Consider the following 19,081-nt stretch of genomic DNA (forward strand, 5'->3'; position numbering starts at 1 on the left):
ATAATAACCTTAATAATAATCTCAAGACAATCCTCACAGCGCCATCTAGTCCCAAGTTTAGCTATCTAAAGCTTGTGTTACGGGTACTAGATAACTGATACAAGTATATAGGTTTTTTTTTGTAAATACATACGTATTATACATAGAAAAACAAAATTCGTAAATACATAGAAAACAGCCAGACCGATTCAAACAATCATAAATACAAATGTTTGTGCCGTGCGAGGAATCGAACCGCGACCATCGGACGTAAAGCGGTGTGCTAGACCGCTAGACTACCAAGGTCTATTTGACATGGAATTGATATGGAACTTCAGTATTTACCAATAAAACATAGAAAAACTTAAACTACAAAATGGCGGATATCTCTACACGTTGGCTACTTGCCTGATAAAAGATTAAGAAAGAAAATAAAAACAAAGAGTAATATTTAATTCAGTGACAAGAATTAAAAATAATAGCAAAATTACTTACAGAAATGTATCGTGTTGACGTTCTAATAAAAAAAATATGTATGAGATTTAGTTTTTATTTCTTCATTTCAGGGTGCAATAAATTACACTTTTTTGCACCCGAAATGTAGTATAGTAACTTTAAGAACTCAGGACAACGTAGAGTTGCGTTTCTTTCATAATTAGAATAAGCTACTCTTTTTAGAAATATAAGATAATCTTCGTAATATTTCCTCTTTTTATATAAAATTATTGTTTTTAATCATACCTGATAATCTAGGATTATCAGGTTTGATTAAATCAGTAGGTTCTTGATCACTGGGATTATGTTATTTATAATACATTACTTTAGGGCAACTATTGCTAGGTGATTATTGGTCAAGAAATTTGGTTTTTACGTATAGCTTTATACTGTAGAGCGTTAATATATCTCGTGCCTTTCCAAGAAAAGCCTCTTACTCGCGTTCGAATATTGAAATTTCCCGCCGTAATAGAACTTTTTTTTTTATTTCATTATCAGTCACAAACTGCCAGTGTAGGATTTTATAGCTTAATTGTGAAAATGCGTTTTCTATTCATTCCAGGCCGCCAATTCAAAGCTCACAAGGTGATCCTGGCCGCTTGCAGCAAACATTTTCAAGAGTTGTTTGACACAGCACCTCCGAGCCATGCGGGCGCGTGCTACGTCATCCTGGAGGCCACCTCTGCGGACAATATGCAAGCTCTTCTCGAGTTCATGTATAAAGGGGAGGTCCATGTTAGCCAGGATGCCCTCTCCAGTTTTCTTAAGAGCGGAGAGAATTTGCAGGTAAGATTATATATGATCATTTTTAAAGTTGTTTACATAAATTATATGCATGAAATAACAATAGATTGTTGTTTAGATAATAATATGGACTTCAAGTTAACATCCTGATATAAATATAGATACCAGGTATAAGATAATAAACTTGATATAGATATAGATAACAGATTGTTAACTGATATCAAAAACGGCAATATTTTCAATTCGACTGCACATTTTGTATCTATCTATCTTCGCCAAATTTTATCAGATTTTGATGATTTTATTACAATCGCCAGAGTCCATATCTGTTCAATATTAGTTTCGTTATCACTAAAGGAAGTTTTTATTTGAATTATAATGTATTTGAAAAAATACTTACTGAAATCAAATAGAAGTACTCTGGGCACATAATATCATAAATGACAACTTTCTGTATATATCTGCGGGTTTTAAATATGATTTCAATATCTTCCATATAACGTTGTTCTTTTTATCCAATCATGTTATATTTCAAAATACATACTTTTTCCAGGTTAAAGGCCTATCTATGGAGATGTCCCAAGATGCTTGGGTGAAGCAGCAGACTCAGCAGTCTTCGGGGGATCGCCATCAGACGCGCATAAAGACAAGCCCGGTGTCAGGATCAGGAAATTGTGAAGTACAGGAATCTGCGCCACCGCAGTCCCATACAGCTACTTTCGCGCCCATTATACCTCAGTATGGGATGCCAATACATACTGGTAGTGGGAGTATCGGCCGATATGCTCCGCCAGCACATTTGCCATTGCATCCAACTTCTCACCGCAGGCCGGCGCCTCCTAAACCGTCGCCGTCTCAGAGCCCACACGCTAGAAATTACAGGTAATGCTTTCAACGACAATATGTACGAGTTTTACATATTAGGAAGTACATATGCTAAACTAATCGCTAGCTTTATTTGTTTTAAGAACGTTTTCTACGTCGCTTTTTATAACATTAGTTAACTGCTACTGAAGGTACCGTCAAAATCAATCCAGCCTTAAATAAATATTAAATAATACATTTTTTAATGTAATTACCGTATATACTTTGAAATGCATTTAGTGAAAATCTGTAAATTTGAAATTACAAACAAATTCAATATTATTTATTTGTACAGATTATACTAAAGGTCACCTCAAATCTCAGTTTCGCCTATTGCAGCCGCCAAGCAGCTTGATTTGTAAGCTCTTTCAATTGTAGGCTACCTTAGGCAGTGAAATTACAAGAGCCATGTCATCTTAATCCTGTGTCTGTGTGAATGAAATTAGCTATAGCTAAAGTGTGTGAGCTAGTTAATTATAATCCTATAATGCATCGACTTATAGGCAAAGTTCATCATCGTCACATTGTGGTAGCGTCGCTGATGAGCCTGACACGCGATCGTCCCCTGGTGCTGGTCAACGGTACGAGGAAAACCAACCAGACTGCACATCCACTCTTGGGAATCCGATTAAGAATAATGGATATGAACGCAGCGCTTCAGCTAATGACGAAATGATAGATCGCCTGTCTAGTGAACAGGGCGCTGAAGGTAACTAACCTTTACGTAACTAACCTAAAACTAAGCAATTCTTAATATCTAATGATATTTCTAAAAGAATAACAAAGGCATTCTAACTTTAAGAATCTACTAAACACCCAACAAGACTGAGAAAACAAAACACACATCTTAAAAAGGAATTAGAAAAGAAATTCTCATTCGTAATTTGTATACTCAAGACCGGCATTGATAATCAATCTGAAAAAGAATTTAAATAGAAATTCCCATTCGAATAATTTGTATTCACAAGAGGTATCTGAGAATGGTACCATTAATTATCGAGCTAAACAAACATGTATCCTTTTCAGATCTACGAGTGAAGAATGAGAATGATTATCATACAACTGGGTACAATAATTCCCCGCCACCTCCGGCTTCAATACCAACCACGAATTATCATGATAAGCCACTCGCGACATCGCCAATACCGCCGAAACCTAGCCCCGAGAATATATGGCCAGCGAAGATGATTACGAGCAAATCAGGCGGCATTGCTACTGCCGACGGTGAGTTCATTAGAGAGCGTAACATAAATTTATGTGTCCCATTGATAATTCAGGTTGAAGAAAATGTTTTCACTAACATAATTCTAAAACTAAATATGTACCGTACGAATTCTTTTAAGTCAACTTGACATGGATCTCTACAGTAGTTGTTACTTTTATGAGGTTTTATTTGGACTTTCTATTGTCTTCGGTATTTTAATCCTATTTTGATATATGATATTATGAGAATGGAAAGAAGTGAAGAATACATGTACGCCTAACAAAAAGCATGATTAAATTAAAAAAAGAATAATTGTCTTTATAAATTAAAGTTAATACTATATTTATTTATTTAATATTTTTATGCAATATATATATTATAATAGAATTTTTGATTTTGGTCAGAGCAATTTCAAAGAATTGCGAGTTATTTTTAAAACGCCATCTCATGCAGTAGAGTATAACCGTGATAGTTCTTATAGATATAAAAGCATAATAGACACTTAATTGGATCTTATGCTACATTATCCAAGATTGACTCAACTATCAAAGCTTAGCTTAAACCATTAGAGTAGCATTACTAGAAAGGATTTTTCAAAAAGTTACGCAAGCTACTATGTAGTATGTATTGCAACTAAGATCTTTACTGCTTGCTGTGTATTACTAACATTTTATTGATTAGAATCTTTATCATTATTATCATTTCCTTGATCTTTATCTCAACATTTGCATAAAACAATCGTTATGTCAAAAGAAGTCATACAATGAAGCTCACGTAAGTTATATTTGCATATGTCTAACAAATAAGCATTTATTTTAAATGTTATTTTTAATTTTTAATTCTACATAGACTAAATTTATGTAAAATTATGTCTAGTCCTATCCTAACTTATTATTTAGTTTAGCCTCACGGCCTTGTAATTTACTCTTGAATTATGCCCACGTGGTCGTAACTTCAAATCTTGCAGACACAAAAAAATAGTAAATACCTCTAACTACCCCATCTGCGATAACAATCCTGACGGATCGTGTGTATGTTAGTGGCCCCAAAATTGTGCCCTATGGGACCTTTAATACTATTGTATTATTTGTTTGAACTTATGCTTCCAAAACCAAGTATTTTCATAACTTTATTATATACTTTCAAGTACGATCAAATATTAATAGCTATTCAAATGAAAATTTACAGGTAAAAAGCTAAAGTGTCCATACTGCGAGAGACTTTACGGATATGAGACGAACCTACGAGCCCACATCAGGCAGCGACATCAGGGCATCCGAGTGCCGTGTCCGCACTGCTCGCGCACCTTCACGCGCAACAATACGGTGCGGCGCCACATCGCCCGCGAACATCGCCACCAGGTCACCCCCCACCTTCCCCAAGGCCCACTCCCAAACCACACGCAGTAAATTCCCGGGATAACGCAAATTTTCAATCCTATTTTCAACCAAACTACCTCTGCCATTTTTGGCCGGCGCGGGTGACTTTTCTACGGAAGATTCGAAGTTCCATTTTTAAATTTTTAACCACAACTACATTGAAATTTGAACATGGAACGTAGGTGTTGCCAGTGTTTTGGTTGTGTATTCACTTGGTGGACTCATTTGCGAACAAGTGGCCCTCGCCGCGTCCTGAACTGTAACATGCGTACAATAAATTACCTCGTTGATATAATTATGTAACCAGTAATCTACCTCAGAAATTGATCTTAAGATTTTTTAAGGTTTTGAACTTGTGCGATAATTGTTACTTAATTTAAATATTCAAGTGTGACTTCGAATGGTTGCTCAGTGCTCGTCTCTTTCTGGTACTATGTTTTAAAAATATTGTACCTAGTATTGCACCCTCATCGCGTTAACGTACCTTAATTTTTTGCAAAGTTTTAATAATATATGTCCAGTTGACTGTGAGATAAAGTTACCTTGTATAGACGGTTTGTTTTTAGCTCTCGGTGGAATGTGACGATATAGCTTATATTATATTACGTGAGCTAGGGAATCTTAGAAATGATGTTGAGACTGATGGTCATAGGCTAAGTGTATGTAAATAATAGGAGAATGTTGTATATCGCCTTGGCCTAGGTTGAAACACGCTGAATTTGCATTGTGGCAAGACTTCACAATACCTCATATTTTTACCATAGTTTTTTTTTTTATATACACATATCTCGAAACAATAATTAAATACCAGTTTTAGTTGCATAATTAAGCACATCTGTGATACAATATGAAACAGGCTATATATTTTAATTATTTGCCACACTGAAATTTTTTTTGGGTGAAATAAGGTGCGGGGAAACAGGATATGGAGTTTCAACTGTTTTTTACTGTACAGTGAATGCGAACGGTTTTAATTTTGTACAAAGTACAACTTTGCCCTAGGTACATAAGTAGTTAGGTAAACAAAACGTGTTATTAAAAATATTGCATGTGTGATTCGATGCATGAATGTGTTAAACAATCCATTTCTGTCGTTCGTATCAGGCTCGCCTGCTCGGATGTTACTATTGTGACCAAATAATTATATGTTCTAATGGGATGGTGTCGATATTAACATTCCGTTTTGACTATTTTTTTTTTGTCGTAGCGTAGAAGACCACTTACTACTTCTATATTCCTAGTCATTTCAAGTGCAACCAGTTGAGATTTTAAATGAAAATAAATATTTAAATAATATTAGATCGTCGTCGGTGGCAGTGTATTATATTTTGTTGAGAAGTCATCGCCGGCGGCCACGTTGTACACGGTACTTGAAGTTAAACAAACAGTTGCAATATGGTCTTGTTAACACGAAGCGGATGGGACAGTGCCAAATATCCTCAATTTTAAGTTCACATCTATGTCTTATTTATTTTTAATTCTTTTTTGTTAAGTGTGAATGTAGCGACTGTGTGTTATATTCCTGATATTTAGGAATAGGTTGCATTCATATTTATTATTATATTTATATTTTAGGGTACACTTATTGAATATATTTATGACGATGCCCTGTGAAGGCTCAGTGACTTGTTTATAAAATAGATTTTGTTGCCCGTACCATTTATAAGACAGCGTTTTAGTTATCTTTTAATGGTGACAGGATTACTCGTTTTTATTAATTATAGATAAAGTTCAAATTATTGTGGACCTTTCGTCTATTGTCCCTGTAGTATCTATAAAGGAGTCGCCTGCGTTGTTGCAGGACGCATTATGTGAAGTAATAATGATTAGACGCTATACCTACAAACGTACCTATTTGTCTACATATTTCAGATATATTTTTAATGACAGGCTATCTATTTTATACAATATAGCATATATTACCATAGAGATCTATTTCGATACAAGTTATAAGTAAATCTGCATTGATTTCTGATCGAGAATCAACTTTGGTTTATGGAATGGAAGTGTTTAAAAATGGCGAGAGTTCACAGGCGCCATGCTGTCCTATCTTCTTGTTTTTATCCAGAGATTAATGATATTTTTTTTCTTTAACGCATGCATGTGGCACGTCCGATAACGGTGTGGAATATTTCGGATTACAAAAAAAAATAACCGAAATTTCATTGAAGAGTACTGAGAGTGATGCAAAAATTGAGTTTTATTTTTAAATTTATAAAAAACCTGATAGCATAAAAAAGAAATTGACATGTTTACGCGCGGTTTTTTCATTTTCTTTTGTCTGTGACCTCTTTGGATTCGATAGGGTGGTTTATTGTCGTCGAAATAACATCCGAAGTTTCCGACTAACGTGCACTGGTGTGGGGGAAACGGTGTGATCGCGTATGTATTGGACAGATATCGGCTTTATTAGGAATGTTGTTTGGGACATTGATAATTTGCGTGCAACATCTAGGAGCGCAGTGCCTTTTATGTCTAGTTGGAAATAGTCGGTCGGAAGTGACTGTCGTTTGATAAAACTTCATTATTCGTACTATTTACGTTGACCGAGCTTGTAATTAATTATTGTAAAAATATTATGTTTCATTATTATTGGCATTCTTTCGGTAAGTGTAATTGTTAAGGCGAAATGTTTTTGCTACTTCAATTTGCGAATTGTTAACATTATGTTTTATTATTATTGATGAATAGAAACAAAGAAGGAAAATTATTGTTCTATATTTTGTCATTTCGTTTTTTCTTATGAATTATAAATTCATACTTGTGATTTCTTTTTGACATTTAATGTTTATGTGATATGTACCTAAAAGAGAATTGCGTTAATGCATCACATTTTTAGCTTTTTTTTAATTATATTTTTTCGGTTAAGTGTAACGAGGCGATGCCGATAACGATTGTGAACGATTATCAACGACACGGGAGCGTTGAATTCAATGGATTTGCTTCTTTCTAAATTTTATAAGGTACAAATTTTAGATTACAATAACACTCGTCAATTTAAATAAATTAGTTTGTGTAGTTAATTTTTTTGTGTAATTGTAATATCTGGTGATGAAAATGTGTACAAAATTACAACATACTTTACATTGGGATATTGAGTAACGTGTCTAAATTAAGTTGAAACATTGTTAAAGCTAACTAGTGGACAAGTTATTAGTAGTCCCTATTAGTTGTAATGTATTTGATGTGATAGGTAAATCACGTTTAGTCGGTGTACTGAAATCACTAATCCAAAGACTCGGGCCGATCTTTCTTTTTTGTGTATGTAATTCTATAAGAAAGGCAGATAATTTTAGTAAATAGATAAAAGAAATAATCAACAATATTACCGATGAATCAACTCTAATCCCGTTCTTAGGCGGACGGGCCAAAGACATAGTTGTAGGCACATTAAATTTCACATACATACTTCCTTATTGCAAAGTTCTCATTGGTTTTGCTGGATCAAAACTGTATTCAAGCATTTTTTTGTGTATTTAGATCATACTTTGGGTTTTAATATTTTTAAGTCTCTTTTTTAGTTAAGTTCTTTATTTCTTTATTTTTTAAATAAATATCGCGAGATGTCGTGATGGTAAAGCCAAAGATTGTTACGGGTATGGTGACCCTCTGCCGTCACATCATGGGCTTTGTGATGACACAACATTCCACTTATATTTAGTAACAAAATTACGTATCACATTTCGCTGGTCGAGCATTTTGGCAATGAAAAAAAATTAAAAAAAAAAGATGGAATGTCGTCTCATGCGTGGCCCTTTATTAGATTGTAAGTTTATCTACCTCGAGGAATATAAATTAGTAATAAGTAAGCTTATAGATTTTTTATATGATGAAAAAAAATATAGTTCGTAAGTGATATGTGAAAATAAAAAAAAAATTAAAGTACAAATATGCTACCTCAGGATTCAATTTAGTCACTCGACAAATCTATATTTCCTGTAGTATTTTTAAATGTTTCAAATAATTAAAGTTGAACAGATATTTATAGATTTAACTCTGTTTAGTGCTGTCAATGGATGTTACGTGGATCAATTTTATAAAAAAAAAATGTAAATAATACTGAGTTGGAAATTGATAATTCTACGAAGCACGTTCATTTGAATCTCTGCAAGGTAGTGAGTGCAGTGCACTCGGTTTGTCTCGATGTGAATACAAGTGAATACAGTTGGTCTTCGAGGCGAACTGAGTGGACACGGTCCTAATTAATATCTAGTGTGTAAGTGTTAATTAGGTTAGATATATTAATCTCATCGATGGTACCTCATCTCACACGCAATCTGAAGGAGGTCGGCCCCGAGTCATCTCGAAACGTAATCTAATTGTACCTTCCTTCACTCTCCGGAGTATAAAATATTTTCTTTTTATCCATAATTTTATTATTATTACGTTCCCCAGTTACTCTTTTGTGTTGCATAGATGTTACTATGTTTTAAGGCGATGAAAATCGAAAATTATTGTTTGTTAGGTTTCTGAGAATTAAAAAAATGTAACAAAATTATTATTTCTGTTTATTTTTATTTCCTTTACATCCTTTATTTTCTTTTTTTTTTGTTAATGTACTTTTTTTATTTATATCTTTGACAGGTTACACCCGTCCATCGTGTTTAATGTTTATTATTAAATATTTAAGTACATTATTTAAGGAATTGAAATTTAAGTACCTAATATTCATAAATTAATAGTTGCACTTAACTGAACAGGAAATATTTAAGTAATCATTGGATGTTTTTATATTTTAAGGGTGCACTTGCATGGATCGTACGCGAGTTCGTCTCGTCGTCATCGATTCATTTCTACGAATTTGATAATGAAAAAAAAAATTAATGTTCTCTCGCATTTAATGTTATGTAAGTGTACATTATTGTGGTAATTAATTATGCTCACTTCCTGATTACACTAGAGTAATACACAAAATACTCGGACTGTACTAAATATTGCCGAATGAATACCACATCTCGGCACGCGAATGTTGTTGCATTAACACGGCAGTTGAATATATACCAAATGATCTAACTGGCTCTAAGTTAAGGAGAAATGTATGTTAAATTCGGTGTTTCATTCGATGTGGCAACGTCCAGTGAATATGGTCATTTCATGACTGTAAATATCATGTCATAAATTATACATGTGTAACGTAAATCTCGTTAAGCTCAGATGGGGTAAGTCTCGGTGTCACTTATACTATGTTCTTGGTGTCATCTCTGTGTAAGTGTTACACAAAATACGAAAAATGTAAAAAAAAAAATACAACGAGCACTTTCAACAAGAACTAAAGTACAAATTTCTGAAGTCTTAAAGAGTTACTGCCAGTACAAATTAATTAAAAATGAAATTGAATTATCGGTTTTTATGTGAATGTTGCCAAAATTATATTTTTTGGGGCATCCGTAAATTTATAATTTAGTGTAGGTTATTCATGGAGAGTACAAAATTGGATGAGATAAATATATATAATACGACAGCCCGCGATTGGTGGATTGGTCTAGGGCATTATATGAAAAGGCGCAATCGATTTAATTGTCGTAACATACTGGAAAATGTGACAAGAATTATGCTTTGTTATATTAGAGTTACGATATAAAATTGCATGTAAAACACGTTGCATAAGAACGTTTTGATATCAAGAAACTTTTCTCCGATACTCATTGCGCTCTATGTGCGTTCGTGTCAGTGTATAGATTCGTAACAAGTCCAGTATGTTGCGTCTCTAAATTTGTTGTATACTTGTATTGTATTTATTAATTTCTACATTTATTCTTTTATTTCACGCAAGGGCGATAGGTTTACATCCGAGTACGTCATGTTAAGATGATAATGTTAGAATGGTGACTTAGAATCGATTGTAAAATTGTATAAACCAGCATGGTTGTAAAACTAAGTAAGTAGGGTTTTGTACGTAGCGAAATAATGATGCTTATAAGAAAATAATTCGGTCGTCGATTCGGTGGTCTATGTCTGTAAAGGGAAAGTGATTGTCTGTGATTTTTTTAAGCGACTTTTTTATATATATGGAAGAAAATATAATTCCTTAACAGTAAGAATAGCACTACTTGTGATTTACATTAGATATTTATTAGTTGACTTCATTTTTTGTACTAATTATATATATGGAATTAGTAGCAAGTGGAGTAGAAATGATCGACGCGGGTTGAATGTATATAAAGTAATGTGTAAAATAATAAGGGTTTAAAGACAGGCCGGTGGCCCACCGCCGGGGGAACATTGGCAAATGGTTAGACCACATGCTTATTTGTTTTTCTTTACAGCTACGGTACCTCTCATAGTCGAAAGGCTACATACGAATTAATAGCTCGGAGGTGCACGTGGCTTCGAAATTAGATAATTAATTTTCGCGGCAATGTGAACGGTAATAATTTTACCTTATCTAGCGAATTTTTTAGTGTGGTAACATTTTGGCGTTTTTTGTTAGTTATGTGGTGATTGTAGTAGTTAACTGTTATGTTTTGCTGTGGGGTTCAGGAAGCTGAAGATTGACAAAGTGTGCCGTTTGTCTTATGAAGATAAAATGAATTAACATCAGCCATAATTTTGCGCCTAAAGCAAACGACGCTCTAAACACGCGTGTATTCTCCAGTTTTAGAGATTATAATTTTAAATAATTATAACGATCAAATTTATTTGTGGTTGAGATGTTTATTTTATTTTTATCTTCGTCAAGGTAAAGGGAACTATATATTTGGATAAATTTAAGCTTCAATTTAGAACAACTTTTGAATGCATATCCATAGTTTTACCATAGAAGATAACTATATAAATATTTACTAGAAATAAATATATTATTATCTTATAGGTATATATAAATAGAGATATAAGTACAAATTAGACACATAAAAGAGTTGCATATTTTAATCAGTCTACATGTTTGTCAAAATGTATTCAAAAGCTGTTCTGAAATTAGTCAATGTAACACTACCGTTATTACTGAATTCTGCAAAAGACAAATATATTATAAGTAAATTATATGTCCGTTTGTGCAGCACTACAATAGTTGACAATCAAACATACAGTTCAGAACTACTTAACATACCCACGATCAGACTTAGGTCTAGATCTACATATATTGAAGAAAAATTTGTTCCATTGTGGAATTCTTAATAAAAAAATGTTGCTAAAATATACTGTGTTGTTTTATTTATTATTATTTATATTCTACCTTTTTATGTAATAAATACGCTTTAAATAAGTTGTAAACTAAGCCTGAAGATTGATCATTTCTATAGAATAATGCATTGGTTCATTGACACGCCTATGGGGATACTCAGTACCAGATTCTGAAGTGTATATGGATAATAAATTGAGAGTGATTTGTGAGAAAAAATATGGAAAATAAGTAGGTACATGTTATACATTACGCCAAAAATGATATATCAAAAAATAGAATACGAAAGAAATAAAAAAGACTGCAAGGATTTCGCTAAAGAATGTATTAATAAAAGTTACAAGGATATGTATTCACTAATTGCTAAAGTAATTTGTATCGTAGTTTTATATTATATTACGAAATTAGTTTCATGGATCATAATAATAATAATAATAATAATAATATTTCTGTTGAGATTTATATTTAAATACTGAAATTGAATGTAGGTATATGTCTTATGAATAGTTAATTTTGCTCTCATTATTAGTTTATTTCATTGCTCTATTTAAATACTGATATAGAGTCTTAGTTTTATGAATATTTTTTTTCTTTCGACACTAAGACATTACGCCTGTTGAAAATATGTAGGCAGAAGAACAAATTTGCGTAATTAAAAATTGTATATCTACACTAATATTATAACAGAAGGGGTTACTGTATTTTTTATGGATAATAATGAAATGGTGCACCCGCCTGTGTTATCGGTTTACGCTGGCGGGGCACCAGTGGAGGATGATAAGATGAGCATAAGGTCAGGTCAGTTAGCATATCCTGGATAATTCGCCAGGTATTTATTATAATGGTATCCAGAAGGTAATTTGTAGAGATCAACCTGACATGACGTGTCGCTAGCACTGGAGTCATTACTTCACATTACTAATAATCCCCTTTCCCCTATAATTTTAAAAGGTACATTATTCCGAAGTATCATAGGCTATAAATTATGTTAATATATGCAAATGTGAAAAATTTATGAGCACTTAGGTAAAGCAGGGACAGTCCAATAATCTTCTTTACATAGGCTTTACATGTCTTCTCTTCATATAATAAAGTCGTAACAAAGTAAAAATAGTCAGATTGTCTATTTATGTGTTAATTTTTCACTTATAAATGACTGATGATGATTTATGTGTTAATTTCAACGAATATATAGCTAAATGTGAATCAAAATATAGACTAAATAAATCTTAGAAAAAGAAAATTAGTCATTTTTGTAATTACTTTTAAAGACTTCATCTAAAGTTAATAATTAATTTCAAAGACGTACGCTACTATTGTTAATTAATTTATTATTAAAATAATAGATGAAATTGTAAAATATAAATGCTTATTTAGTTATGTTGTTTCATTATTTTAGATAATAAAAAGCTGTTTGCATAGGTGGATACTTTAGTGTCCCTATTTCGGCCGCCACGCAGTTTGCTTTATAAGTAGTGTTGCGATTAGGTCGTGAAATGACAGGTTAAGAGGCTTCTTAGTCTTCCAGAATAGCAACACATAAATAGTATCACGTTGTAATGTCGTCCGATGATGGTAATATCATGTATATAAAACATATTTAAGTATTAATATCAGTTGTCTACTGCCTATAACACGGACTCTGTTTAGCTTGGGATTAGATGGCGCTGTATGGATTGTCCAAGGTTAATATAAAAAAAATCTCAAAAACAGCGTATGAATCTCTTGTCATGTCATCATTATATACTCATGTATTGTCATTCTAAGGACTAAAACGTTACGCGTATAAACTCTATTAAATATCTATGTCTCTATCTATATATCTATCATTACATTTATTTTTCAGTTCTAGATAATTACATCTAGAACTGAAAAAGAAATGTAATGTAATATTCTCCAATTGCGAAACAGAACTGGCAATGGGCAGAGTATATAGCTTGTAGTACAGATGGCCGTTGGAGCAGTAAAGTTCTCGAGTTGTGACCGGGGACCGAAGAAGCAGCGTGGGGAGGCCTCCAGCAAGTTGGACAGATCATCTGGTCAAGATCGCTGGAAGGCGTATGCGAGCACCGCGGGATGGTGAATATTCTCCAAACTATAAACATTTTAGTTTAGAATTACGCTAATTTAAATTTTTATTTATGCTCTTTGGTATTATCACAGATAAGATAATGTTAACTCAGATAAGACTCAATAAGATAAGATAAATGGGCGATTTCCGACCGTTACCACTTACCATCAGGTGGCCCGTCGTCTTGTTTGTCATTCCTTTTTCCAACGGTATTGAGATTTTACCGTCGAAACTTAAAATTTACATTATTTTAGTTTCTTCTTAAATTTGTTATGAAGTATATTAAATAAATATAGCTGAATTTATTTTATTTCGTTTGTTGACATTATTTGTAATCGTTTTAGAACCCATTGTATGCTAATTTTAAATATCAAGTAGAAATAAATGACTACAAGTGCTGCAAGTAACATTTCCCTGTTCTTTGTTTGGTTTAGACTAAATTTATGTTACTTATTATAGACATTATTTACTTATTAGTTTTTTTTATAAGTTATAATTTACAGCCTAGAAAATAAAGTTCCCACAATTCATCATTCATATATTGATGTCAATGGTGATATTAAAGTAAAGTAGATGGAAGGGGACTGTTTGTAATGTGAACTAATAACCCCATTGCTAACTATTTCAGGTTGACCTCCACGTATTTCCTCATGGAAATCATCGTGATAAATTCGTAGTGAATTTACTATATACGATATAATAACTGACCTGACCTCATGTTCATCTAATCATTATCCACTGGTGCCCCGCCAGTGTAAACCGTTAGCGCAGGCGAGTGCACCATTCCATTATCAACCATAAGAAAAATAAGTGAAGTATACGTTTAGCACGCGTCTAACTTCCTGTAATCGCGGGTTCGATTCCTCGCACGCTACAAACGTTTGTATTAATGTGTATAATTGTTTGTATTTGTGTGGATGTTTTCTATGTATATTATGTATGTTAAAATATCTAAGTATTTATATCAGTTGTCTAGTATAATACAAGCTCTACTTGACTTGGAACTTTAAGACGTTGGGTGTATTGTCAAAAAAAATGGTTCTCGATTAATTATTCCCGGTTATACGGACTAAATCGCTTACTCAAATTAGTTGAAAATAAATCTTATAGTTTATGATCTTATAGTTTCTTTTAATTTGAAACTCTAATGATACGTATCGTAAGTTCAAATTGACATTTGTCGTAATTGGCGATAAGTAGGTACGTAAATTTATTACTCCCAGCGTATAAAGAGCGGTCCTATTTTCAAGTTCGACTAGTGACCGCAACTCTTAATATGATTAAGACTGGATTTTCCTATATAAGAACACCTTCCTCGTGTCAGCTTCATTCCTTCTGTATCACAAGTTCAGAAATGGCAGCTAAGGTACGATTTAATTTTTTTAAGGAATAATACAAGGGTTGCCTAATTAAAAATTCTAGTACAGTTAAGTAAAATGTCTAGTGATTAGATTTGGCTCTCTCATTTGATCGAAGCAGAATAAACTTGTATGAGGATGATGATGTTCTCATACTTTGAATATTGATTATATACGGTTGGCATTCCCTTATATGTAATATTTTAAAATAATTATTTAAAGAAAAATATTTTTTTATAATGGAAACTAAAATAAATCTACAGCTTTGTGATTATTGAGTTTCATACATGACTTGTTAGCGTTATATAATTAAGCCTCTAAGTTTGATGTCTTGACATTTTTCTCGTAATTTTTTAAAAATGTTATGTGATATATGACTTCGGAACCTATGTCTGGCGTGTGTGTAATGATAGAAGTAAATTGCATTCGTTTGGGAGACATGTGTGTATGACTCAAGTAAAATCGTCAAATTAATATCTTACTTCTCAAGAATAGCAATGTATTATGTTTTTTTTTGTTGTCCAAGAATATTTTTACCACCAGTATTAATTCTTATTACTACTGTGTATCAAGTTGGCCATCAGTTTGTTTACCATTTCAGTTGTATAACAAATAGGTCTATAAAATTTAAATAAAGTTTCTTTAACATTTATATTAAGAACTCCGATTCACTGTAGGCATTTCTTTATTATTAACAGAGGTATAAAAGGCTATTTTTTCAGATGCCAATTATTATTGCAACGATTGAAAGAACGCGGTAGAGTTTCTGTAAATTCCTCTGTTTCACTCTTATTTCACCAGTCTTTGTCATAGAGGCTTGTTATATATATTTCAGTATAAAGAGTAACAAATGGCAGAGAAATTAGAGGGTATAGAGGCATAAAATAGTACTCCATCATTATGTATTGTCGATGGTACTTACTTCGTTCAAGTAGATCGTCAGTTTGTTTACCATCCCAGCTACATAAAAAAAAATATTACAGTTGGTCGTAGTGCTCGCAGCCTTAGTGGCCATGGCCCACAGCTCCGTGGTGCCAGTAGCCCGAGCAGACGCCGACTACACGAGCTTCGCGTACAACGTGGCCGACCCCAACACCGGCGACTACAAGAGCCAGGTGGAGACCCGCGTCGGTGGCACCGTGCAGGGACAGTACTCGCTGCTCGACGCTGATGGCACCAAGCGCACTGTTGACTACGCCGCCGATGATATCAATGGCTTCAACGCTGTCGTACGCAAGGACCCCGCTGTTGTCGCTGCGCCCGTAGTAGCCGCCGCACCCGCTGTGGTCGCTGCCCGCACTGTCGCCGCTCCCGTGGTTGCCGCTCCTTCCGTGATCGCCGCTCGTACATACGCTGCTCCCTCTGTGTATGCTCCTTCCTTATACTCTGCTCCCTTGTCCTACGCTTCTCCAATCTCATATTACTAAATAGAATATGGTTACGACCATATTCTATGCTGTAAATACTGTTGTACCTATAGTTACGAATAATTTAAAAATAAAGTGAAACTACCAGAAACTATTTTGTTTGTTTCTTTAAAATTTATACAGAAAAGACGTTGTTTTTACGTTTAATTTTTATTAATTTTTGGCTGTCTTATTGTTAGTATGGGCAGTTTAAAAAAACTGTTTCAGTATACAATGTATGACAGTAAGTTTAAGAAGTTTCAGTGCCTTTACCATCTGAAATAATAAATATACTTGTATATTCCTTCCATGACCAATATAGGGTACATATTTAATTAATTTATAGACAACTTTTATTTGATTTCCAATCATATTAATAGAAAGGAAAGTTTTAATTCAATTGAATATTTATATAAAAAATAATATTATCTACCTAAATATCTTTTTTTAATGTGTGGAAAAATGTTTAAGTATCTACATTCTGTTGGTGTGTGTAAATTGGATATGTATATTAGTGCTAAAATGCCACTAAGTATAGCAGCAGATACCTAAAACTACATACTACATATAATATTATAAATGCGGAAGTAACTCTGCTTGTCTGTCTGTCTGTATCGCTTTCACACCAAAACTACTAAATCGAATTAAATGAAATTTGGTACACAGATAGTCTAGACCCTGAGAAACGACATAGGCTACTTTTTAATACGAAAATAGGTTTGTAAGGGGTTGAAAGGGGAGATGAAAAATTTTATGGAACTATCGTCATTTTTTAAGCTATACCTAATCATGAAACTTATTTTTTTGGCTGTTGATCAAATATATATGAATATGACAATCAAACTTTATTAAAGGGTTGTAAAGTAAAATAGACGATGAAAGTTTCCATGGAAACTCGTTATTTTTGAAGCTAGAATGATGAAACTTTTTTATTTGGTCAAGGTCTGTATTCCACTCGGACGAAGTCGCGGGCACAGTTAGTACTTTATATATCCACCATCTCTGTGCCATGTTATATTGGTCAATAGATATACTTAAATAGTGTATTTCCATTCATATTCTAAGTAGGTAGTGTAAGTACATTGATGACTCAACAGTTACAGATGCAGATCTCAATGTCACAAGCCAGTCAAACTGAGCCCACTCAGAGATACTCCACAACATTGTCATGAACGGCTCGTAATATGATATACTTCACTTATTTGGTAGCGGATAATAATTTTAATACCCACCTGACATTTTATATTGAGACCATGTTCCATTTTGTAATAAATGTACGTATATGTATTATAGAAACTTATCTATTGCAAAGTACGCAACCTATCTAGGTGTTTTATATATCTGGAACAACCTTTCAACTGTTAGCTGTCAAAATGACATTAATGCCTCATCTGTGAGACCAATTACAGGACTTCCCACAGTGTCCTTTTTATCCTCTAAGCTCCTTCGCAGATTAGAGGATAAAAAGGAATCTCTCGAAACTTATATATTGCAAAGAACGCAACCTATCCAAGCAGGTGTTATATGTATCTGGAATGGCAAGGGATCTGAAGGCCCTCCTGTTGAAGTAAACATGAACAACACCACGGATACGTTATGTTACAGCCGTCAGTTGTGGTACCCATTACACCTTACTATTCAAGACTTAGTAGAATAGAATAGAAATAATCTTTATTTAAATAAACTCAACACAAGCACTTTTGACTAGTCACTTCATATTTTTTTATTGTACCACTCATTCGGAACGCAGTTTTATCATAAGAAGAATAAGCAAGAAAGTTTTATGATGTACTTCGTACCGAATACTGAGAATCTTGTACCGTTGCCTTTCCTGGTATAAAATAATAATTTAAATAATAGTTAATGAGAATTGAAACTAATATAAATGTACAATTTTGTGATTATACTCGTATATTTCATAGATTTTGCAATTACAAGTCTATATTCAAATATCGTTAATTTGTAATGTTCAGTTCGATTTTTTTGTAGATACGTTGCATTAACTATACCTTCATAGTTAGTAAGACACTACTGCATTTCGTTACCTAACTGGGAATCGTGTAAAAGATTTTCTGTAATGTTTTAGATTTTGTCATATGAAATATTTCTTTCATATTTCATATAACAATTTGTACATAAATTGTTATATGAAATATGAAAGAAATAGGATAGTGACTTCAAAATTTCTTAATACGAATCCTTAAATTCCTCCAATATTATCGCAAAATTAATTTCTACAACTTTGCAATTGTACGACATGAATAGTGGCCAGCTCAGCCTTTGTTCATATCTTTGTGAATACATTGGCGTAACATTTTCTTTCTGATACTCTGGAACAGAAAATAATTCTCAAATAGGTGCAGTGTTTCAGACATGTTCTTCCTTCATAATAAAATCCGCTCTCTTAATTTATAATATTAAGTCTAATTAAGAATATTAACATAGACAACAGAAATCGTCA

The 19,081-nt window shown here is 33.2% G+C and overlaps 2 protein-coding genes across 2 annotated transcripts in view; both read left to right on the forward strand.

The window, feature by feature from the left end:
• LOC131851669 (zinc finger protein chinmo) overlaps window positions 1-5,245 on the forward strand; it is a 69,549-nt gene extending 64,304 nt beyond the window's left edge. Inside the window, exons 3-7 of the mRNA XM_059202189.1 lie at window positions 1,037-1,260; window positions 1,772-2,100; window positions 2,586-2,791; window positions 3,109-3,306; window positions 4,475-5,245. Coding sequence (XP_059058172.1) covers window positions 1,037-1,260; window positions 1,772-2,100; window positions 2,586-2,791; window positions 3,109-3,306; window positions 4,475-4,695 — 1,178 coding nt within the window. The 3' untranslated portion in view covers window positions 4,696-5,245. The remainder of the gene's footprint in view (window positions 1-1,036; window positions 1,261-1,771; window positions 2,101-2,585; window positions 2,792-3,108; window positions 3,307-4,474) is intronic.
• Window positions 5,246-15,140: 9,895 nt separating this feature from the next.
• Window positions 15,141-16,735, forward strand: LOC131851604 (larval/pupal rigid cuticle protein 66-like). The gene is made up of 2 exons (XM_059202120.1): window positions 15,141-15,222; window positions 16,198-16,735. Exons 1-2 carry the CDS (start codon window positions 15,211-15,213, stop codon window positions 16,639-16,641), a joined length of 456 nt encoding a protein of 151 aa, XP_059058103.1. The 5' UTR covers window positions 15,141-15,210; the 3' UTR covers window positions 16,642-16,735.
• The last annotated feature ends 2,346 nt before the right edge of the window (window positions 16,736-19,081 follow it).

Source organism: Achroia grisella, unplaced genomic scaffold (genome assembly GCF_030625045.1).
Source record: "Achroia grisella isolate CSIRO2021 unplaced genomic scaffold, CSIRO_AGI_Agris_v1 utg794, whole genome shotgun sequence".
Taxonomy (NCBI): domain Eukaryota; kingdom Metazoa; phylum Arthropoda; class Insecta; order Lepidoptera; family Pyralidae; genus Achroia; species Achroia grisella.